General features: G+C 45.1%; 1 protein-coding gene across 3 annotated transcripts in view; it reads right to left on the bottom strand.

Annotated features, from left to right (window-relative positions):
* Window positions 1-8,169, bottom strand: part of LOC115102508 (E3 ubiquitin-protein ligase HACE1) — a 25,055-nt gene extending 16,886 nt beyond the window's left edge. Inside the window, exons 1-12 of one of the 3 annotated variants that reach the window (XM_065008490.1) lie at window positions 7,889-8,169; window positions 6,878-6,932; window positions 6,644-6,733; window positions 6,289-6,393; window positions 5,999-6,074; window positions 5,653-5,784; window positions 5,235-5,317; window positions 3,976-4,072; window positions 3,056-3,157; window positions 2,814-2,920; window positions 2,446-2,596; window positions 1,643-2,241 (exon numbers count right to left, since the gene is read on the bottom strand). In XM_065008490.1, coding sequence (XP_064864562.1) covers window positions 1,643-2,241; window positions 2,446-2,596; window positions 2,814-2,920; window positions 3,056-3,157; window positions 3,976-4,072; window positions 5,235-5,317; window positions 5,653-5,784; window positions 5,999-6,074; window positions 6,289-6,393; window positions 6,644-6,733; window positions 6,878-6,932; window positions 7,889-7,979 — 1,688 coding nt within the window. In that variant the 5' untranslated portion in view covers window positions 7,980-8,169. The remainder of the gene's footprint in view (window positions 1-1,642; window positions 2,242-2,445; window positions 2,597-2,813; window positions 2,921-3,055; window positions 3,158-3,975; window positions 4,073-5,234; window positions 5,318-5,652; window positions 5,785-5,998; window positions 6,075-6,288; window positions 6,394-6,643; window positions 6,734-6,877; window positions 6,933-7,888) is intronic. The other 2 variants (XM_065008493.1, XM_065008497.1) reach the window with 2 other exon arrangements.
* Window positions 8,170-8,557: the final 388 nt, after the last annotated feature.

Genomic DNA, 8,557 nt, shown 5'->3' with positions numbered 1-8,557 from the left:
TGCTAACCTACAAAGCATTACATGGGCTTGCTCCTACCCATCTTTCAGATTTGGTCCTGCCGTACATACCTACACGTACGCTACGGTCAGGGCTTTCTCCTATAGAGCTCAATTTTTATGGAATGGTCTGCCTACCCATGTGAGAGATGCAGACTCAGTCTCAACCTTTAAGTATTTATTGAAGACTCATCTCTTCAGTAGGTCCTATGATTGAGTGTAGTCTGGTCCAGGACTGGGAAGGTGAACGGAAAGGCACTGGAGCAACGAACCACCCTTGCTGTCTCTGCCTGGCTGGTTCCCCTTTCTCCAATGGGATTCTCTGCCTCAAACCCTATTAAAGGGGCTGAGTCACTGGCTTACTGATGCTCTTCCATGCCGTTCCTAGGAGGGGTGCGTCACTTGAGTGGGTTGAGTCACTGACGTGATCTTCTTGTCCGGTTTGGCGCACCCCCTTGGGTTGTGCCATGGTGGAGATCGTCGTGGACTATACTCGGCCTTGTCTCAAGATGGTAAGTTGGTGGTTGAAGATATCCTTCTAGTGGTGTGGGGGCTGTGCTTTGGCAAAGTGGGTGGAGTTATATCCTGCCTGTTTGGCCCTGTCCGGGGGTATCGTCGGATGGGGCCACAATGTCTCCCGACCCCTCCTGTCTCAGCCTCCAGTATTTATGCTGCAGTAGTTTGTGTCGGGGGGCTAGGGTCAGTCTGTTATATGTGGAGTATTTCTCCTGTCTTATCCGGTGTCCTGTGTGAATTTAAGTATGCTTTCTCTAATTCTCTCTTTCTCTCTCTTGGAGGACCTGAGCCCTAGGACCATGCCTCAGGACTACCTGGCCTGATGACTTCTTGCTGTCCCCAGTCCACCTGGCCGTGCTGCTGCTCCAGTTTCAACTGTTCTGCCTGCGGCTATGGGGTTCCTTCCTAGGTTCTGTCCTTTCTAGAATTTTTCTTAGCCACCGTGCTTCTACACCTGTATTGCTTGCTGTTTGGGGTTTTAGGCTGGGTTTCTGTACAGCACTTTGTGACATCAGCTGATGTAAGAAGGGCTATATAAATAAATTTGATTTGATTAGTGCAGCATCTGTCTATTATAATGAGTGGATCTGATCCCTCTCCAAAACACAATAATCTGCATTATTGAAAGTGTTTCCCTGACAGGAAAAGCCAGGCTATCAGCTAATGAAGAGCAGGCTTGGGAAAGAGAAACAAAGACAAATACAGCCATTTTCTTCTAATACAGCAGCATAGAGTCAATAATAGTGGCTCCTATTCACCGTTCAATTAGAGCTTAATGATCTAATTCAAATGTAATTATCTAGTCAGGGGGCGAGGAAAAGTGTGTGTGTGTGTGTGTGTGTGTGTGTATGTGTGTGTGTGGAGAGGAGACATTAAAGCTCTATTCTTTCCCAGGCCTACTCACACAAAGGGGATGTGAAGGAGGAAGAGTTACATAAAATATCTATGTGAAACTAGGAGATTATGAGAGGAACACTGACTCTGTCATTTAGTGGCCAATATAGATCTGTAAAATAAGGTGTGTGCACTGCAATCCAGAGCCTGGCCAATGATAAAACCAGCAGATACTCAGGGCTCCCAAGAACTGGAGTTTATCATCCCTGGGTTAGGGGTCAGAGGTCATTCTCACCCCTGTGGCATCTGACAGGAACAGCACATGTAGAAGGCCTGGATCACCGCGCTGAGCCGATTGGCCGTCATAGAGATGACATCCTCTCCGTCCGCGTATACCTCCGGCGTTTCCATAAGAACCTCCGGGGTCCTCTTGCCACCCTCTGGGTCCGGCAAAGGGGGTAGGGGCATGGAGGGTGGCAGCGATGGTGCCACCGTGAAGACGGCAGGGGTTGAGGCGGAGTTGACCTCGCCACGTTGTTTGAGGAGGAGGGAGGCGATCTCACTCCCTGAGGAGGAGGAGTTGGAGGGGTCCTGGTGGCTCTTCTCCAGCTCTGTAGAGATCAACACCAACCACTCATCTAGAGAGTGCCACAGCAACTCCAACGGCTGGAGGAAATCAGAGAGAGAGAGGAAAGGGGGAGGCAAGGAAAGAGACTGAGTGAGTGAAGGAGAGGGAGCGAGTGAAGGGGAGAAAGGAGAGAGAGAGGGGAGAGAAAGAGGGATGGAGAGAGCGAGAGAGAGAGACAGGCAGATAGATGTTGAAAGAGAGAGAGAGGGAAATAGGGAGAGAAAGAGAAAGAGAGAGAGGAAGAGAAAGAAAGAGAGGGGTAGATGCTGACAAACAAAAACACACAAAAACACACACACACACACAAACACACACACACACAAACACACTCAAAGTCATGCACCAGGACAAGTCATGGATCAGGGATCTGAAGATGGTGAACAATCTCTCAATGTCCTCTTCTGATTCAGACCATGTACTACATCTCTGTGAGTATCTGAATTCAGGTTCAGTACTAACCCCATACTGACCTTAAAGACCTGGCTGCGCTGCGTCTTGTTCCCATTGTATCCCATGTCATTCCCGTTGTTGGGAGAGGAAGGACCCAGGCGGAAGACATGGCAGAAGATCCGGATGATTCTCAGCAGACTCTTCATCTGAGCCTCGTAGCTACTGGAGAGACTGGAGAGGAGACTGACAGTGAGTACGGAAGAGAAGAAACATTTACCCCTTAATGACTAGCTTTAAAGGTAGTGGCGTTGCTGTTACATACTTATTGCATTGTAATGCCTGAATAAACTTCCTTCAGAGAAATTAATTAGAAACTAAATAAAAGTGCACTTCCATATGCATTTGCCTCAGGTGTGGCTGGGAGCCTAGTCTAAGCACAGTATATTACCTGAGGAGTTTGTGTCCATTAGTAGTGGCCACCTCTGCTAGACTGGTCAGGATCTTCTGGTAGTGACTGTCACTCTGCTGGGAGACATGCTCTAGAACCTGCCTGAGCTATATATATATATTTCACACACACACACACACACAGTTAAAATAGTACTTTCTAAAAGAAAAAGAGGTGTGTGGACATGAACCTATTCATTGCTCTAATAACAGAGTGAGACAGATAGACAGTAGAATATGTACCATATTCTCTTTGATGTCATCATTCTGTGTCATCTGGATGAGTGTCTGAAACAGTCTGCCATGGTGCTGGATGAGGATCTCACACGTCTCTCCATAACCACCCTGAACAACACACACACCAACACAGTGGGATCAAAAAGGGGGAAAGAGACCGACTGCTGTTTCCTTGAATAATCGACCATTAAGGGAGACAACGGGAATGGAACGTCCGACGACGCTGCGACCGGTCCGTCCGACGACGCTGCAACCGACCCGTCCGACGCAACTTTGGCAGCTGCAACTGAGCCGTCCGACGTGGCCACAACGGATCCGTCCGACGATGCAACTTCGGCAGCTGCAACTGGCCCGTCCGACAACGACGCAACTTTGGCAGCTGCATCGGGTCCTGATTGACCCGCGTTCCTGTGATCACCCTCGAGGCCGGTGTCGTTGCGCTGCTGTTGCGAGTCGGCGGGGGGGGGGGTACTGTCATGGATCCCTCCAGAATTGTCATTACGCACACTTGGTCCCTATTCCCATTTGATTAGTAATTGTATAAGTGTGCCCTTTGTTCACCATTGTCTTGTAAATTTTTGTTCCAATGTCCGTTGGTCTTCCGAGTACCTAAGCTGTGTTGTTATGGCTTTCATGTCACGTGTATTGTGCAGATGATTACGGGTCTCGTCCTGTGTGATAATCATTCTGTATTGTGTATTTATGAGAGGTACTCCTCTCTCGTTTGTTTGGGTCTCAACCCTGTGTTTGGAAAATGTGTTTGTTTGGTCTTCGTCCACGTGCCTGTACACGGCACACTGTAATTTGGGTAAAGAAAAAATATATATATATATTACGCATTCCTGCGACTGTCTCCCGACCCTTTTTACCAACGTGACAGGTGCTTGTTTGTTATATTAGCCATGTGTTGTCATGGCAATGCTCACCTGTACACACAGATCCAGAGGGGTGACTCCATTCTTGTCAGGTAGGTACTTAGCCCCTCGAGAGAGAAGGATCTGTGCCGTGTCCCTTTGACCATGGCTGTGGGATATAAGCAGGGCTTTAATGTATTGAATGTATTCTTGTATGACTTTAACATTGCTCTCTACTCCTTTTTACTTCTGAGCTTGTGTCTTATCGTAAAGAAATGTCAATGGAAATCATTGTACATACAAATGATTATAAACTTAACTGTAACACTCTAGCCACTATGACTAAGGACACACAGAGTTCTGACAAAATATAAATATAAAGTTAGTTAAGGTTTAAACTCTATATAACAATACATAATGACATTTCAGAAGATAAGGGTTAACGTTAAGAGGTGGTCAATAGAAGGCTGGAGTCAGAGGTGGAGATCTGAGAAGGGCTTGTACCAAATCAAGATGTCCAGTGTATTATTTCATTCACTAGACAGGTACATTGGCTGGTGGGCCAGGCACCCAATTTAGACTGAAATACTCTGTGATGCAGTCAGTTGACAGTAAAATAACACTTCATTTATCCACCGTTCTTTACAGACTAATTGCTCTAAATCACAGTGCTTTTCAGATAGAGCCTCCTTAATGGGAACTGACTAATGTACAAGTGAAACATAATCAAAACAAAAGATCAGAGGATTATACGATCACTGCGGTCTCCAACCGTGCTCATCCTCTGTGTGTGTGTGTGTCTGCGCACGTGTGTGTGTGTGTGTGTGTGTGTAGAGCTTAATACACAGCACTCAAAGGAAGGCTGGGGTGTCACTGTCATGTTCTGAATTAATAGGAACCTCATTATTCTCCGTCTCTCTGAAGCTGAGGGATGAGTTTCCTCGTGCCTATTCTTATCATCTGAATGAGACAGGCTGCATAGAGACCATCAGAGGACTGACGGGGATAGGAGTGTGCTACTGAAGTTTGGGACATAACTCTGGACAGCTGTCTGGCTGTGATCACTGTTCTTTGGTCTCTTCATATTCCATCACCCAGCTTCCTCCTCCTCCTCTTCCAATAACTCCTCCTCCCATTAATAGCCATGTACAATGCCGTGAAATATATGTTTACAGCCACACTGAATCAAAACAACACCTTTGCATTTCAATTCCCGAACCAATGTGTTACAAAGAATAGTTCATACTCCATCTACAATTCTAAGTGGACAATAGGAAGAAGGATGAGAGGAAGTATTGCATCATCATTCCTGTACTAGTGTACGTAGTGACCTGCAGGCGAAGTAGAGGGGTGTGGCCCCAGAGCAGTTAGGTCTGTTGATGTCCGCTCCACTGTCCAGCAGGCACTGCACCGTCTGATGACGTCATCGACCACACACAGGCAAATGAGGAAGAGGGAGAGTGAGAAGAGAAACAAACCCATCATCCACACTACTGTCTGGTATTCATCATGTTACTCACCATGGAACTTATCATGAAGTTATGATTAATAAACGTTGAAACTTGATTATATAACAACACTGGCAAAGGTTCCAAATGAACACAATCCATTTACGACTACTGAGACATCAAAAGTGACACCTGTTCTGTACACTCACAGCCTTGTGTCTATGACGAAAACTGAACATTTTATGGAAATGTTGGTACTTCCATACAGGTCTAGGTTGATATATGCGTGTTATCTACTCACAGTCTTGTGTCCGTTCTGGCAGGCTACATGAAGGGCGGTCTGTCCCATGGCATCCTCTACATCCACGTTAGTCACATGCTGCACCAGGTCATGAAGCAGCTCAGTCCGCCCGTTCACAGCCAACCAGTGGATCTAGAGGAGGAGGGGAGGAAGAGGATGAGGGCTGCAGTAAAGCGTTAACATAAGTAAACCCTGTATACACACCTTTTTATTGTGTTAATGGCATTTACTGTACGCAGTCTTGACCTGCGTTCACCATTTTTAATAGAACTACATCCCTGAGATATGACAGAATTTAACAGCAGTACTGGTCTGTCAATACACATGACTTCACAGTGGTACTCACAGCTGTCAGTCCCTCATTGTTGCAGATGTTCACGTCTGCATTGTATTCTAGTAGTCTTCCCATACACTTTTTCTGTCTACAGGGAGGAAAGATGAGGAGGGGGATTCATTAAGTATCAGATATAATAATACTGTAAACATTACCACTATCATCAACATCACTAAACCATGTTCACTGGGCTGGCAGGGATCTGTGATCGTCATGTAAAAGGTGTATTCTTCCTCCCTACCAAAGGGGGGCAGCAGAGTACTATAGTGAGTGTGCAGTAATGTCTATGTACAGTATCCTACCCGTTTCTGGCAGCCAGGTGCAGAGGGGTGCAGCCCGAGATGTCCTGGTAGTTAGGGTTCGCTCCTCTCTTTAGCAGTAGGACCAGGCACTCCACTGATCCACAGCTACAACACAATAACCAACACGTTCCCAAGCACCGCAATACACAAATAGATGTCGAGTACTCACCCACACAGACATAGAAAGACACACAGAAAGACACACAGAAAGACACACACCCACAGATCCCGAGTTTCATCAGAGACACCACTGTGATAAAAATAGATGCTGGAGAGATTATGCTGTCTGGTTGGTTTCTAACAAAACAATGAAACAATTAGAACAATCAGTGATAAAAATGTAAACATTCCTTACTTGGCAGCAATGTGAAGTAGACTTCTCTTGACTCGTCCGAAAGCGTAGTTCACATCAAACTTGGAGTTGAGGAGTAATTCAGAAACCGACCTTCAAGTACAAGACAGACATGTCAGATAATTAATAAACAGGGAATCAATGTTGACAACTTCCACTGTCTCTCTCTCACACATAAGACACACACACATAAGGCACACACATAAGACACACACATACAAACACAGAGAGTCATACCTGTGCTGGTCAGCCATAACCATTGGCATGAGTGTGTAGACTGCGGTTTCATTGTCTGTGAGGGGAACAACAGGGAGAGGGTGTGTCAATGATAATTGTGAAATTAAAGAACAAAGACCTTCCTCTGCTAAAATCAGTATTCTTAGTTCTCGAGAGCTCAGTATTCTTAGAGCGCTCTATGTAGAAGCTACTGACTCATACTTCGGGCCGTCATAACTACTGACGTACAACCACTATCAGTGACTGCACTTCCTTCAAACCAGACACTATCAGCTGGGCTGTCAAAAAGGATTGCACAATGTAGAGCCTCAGACTCAAGAATGCACTTCCTGCACAAGACAAAACACGTTTCTGTTTCCTACTCCAATAGATCTGGAGTTCAACTGAATGGTAATGTTGTTGCTGTTGTCAGACATGGACACGAGTACAGCGGTAATATAATGGTGTTGATAGTTAGACAATAAACATGCACTAACATGCCCTTCTGGATCAATAGAAGAAAGGGAACAGAATACAGCAATCAACGAGGGAGAAGGGGATCCTCCTCCTTCTTCCACAACAGCTATGCTTCCTACTGAACTCAGTCTGTGAAGTCAGTCGGTCTGAAGTCTATTTACTGACAGGTCTGTCTGTATCTGCAGCCTATGCAACCCATTACTTTATGTCACCACTAGGCTTATATTAACATGACATCTTTCAGTCACTCTTTCGTTTTTGTATCATGAAACAAAGTATGTATCAGTTGGTCTCACTAGATTCGTATCATATTATTACTATGAAATGGTTAGAATAATACCCTATCCAACATACAGTCTGTAGACAGGGAAATGTCTAATGGCCTCAAGGGTTGCTGGCTTCCGCCTTGTTATTGACAAACTGTAAGATGATACTGTAATTCAAACATTACATTACTATATGTATTAGCGTGAATATACAGTATGCTATAGATATAGCTAAAGTCTCCTATTATGCCCTGTCGATTATTTATGTCCTTTGGTCGATAGGCAATACCTTCCGGGAGCTCGACAGTCCTGGCGCGACGCAGAGAGCGGGTCAGCCTGTTCAGCTGTACGTTTAGTTGCTCCATCGCCCGTTCCATCATATGTGTACCAACAACCGGGAACAAAACCGAGGATACAAAGCCTCGAGCAAGATTATTTTTCCGCTAAAAGTCTGGCTTCGATGTCATCCATCGAGCCGCCGAGAAATTTACATTAGGCTTCCCCTTTTTCTCTCTCTACCCTCTGATTCATTCAGCAACATTTCTTGTGTCAAGTCCCATTCTTCCTGTTTTCAATACGTCAGATGGCAATGCGGTCTGGGTACTGTAGTTTTCAGTGTCAAATATGTGTAGTTCACGATTCACGATTCAGTCATCATCAAATAAAATGTTATTTTAACATTATTTTAACATTAACATCTGTTAACCATACACATGGTTAGCAGATGTTAATGCGAGTGTAGCGAAATGCTTGTGCTTCTAGTTCCAACAGTGCAGTAATATCTAACAAGTAATATCTAACAATTCCCAACAACTACCTACTACACACAAATCTAACAAGTAATGTAAAAATTCCCCACCAACTACCTAATACACACAAATCTAAAGAGGTGAATGAAAATATGTACATATAAATATATGGACGAGCGATGGCCGAGCGGTATAGGCAAGGTGCAGTA

The sequence above is a fragment of the Oncorhynchus nerka genome, linkage group LG3 (genome assembly GCF_034236695.1).
Source record: "Oncorhynchus nerka isolate Pitt River linkage group LG3, Oner_Uvic_2.0, whole genome shotgun sequence".
Classification (NCBI taxonomy): domain Eukaryota; kingdom Metazoa; phylum Chordata; class Actinopteri; order Salmoniformes; family Salmonidae; genus Oncorhynchus; species Oncorhynchus nerka.
This window is presented reverse-complemented; position numbering and strand designations above follow the sequence as displayed.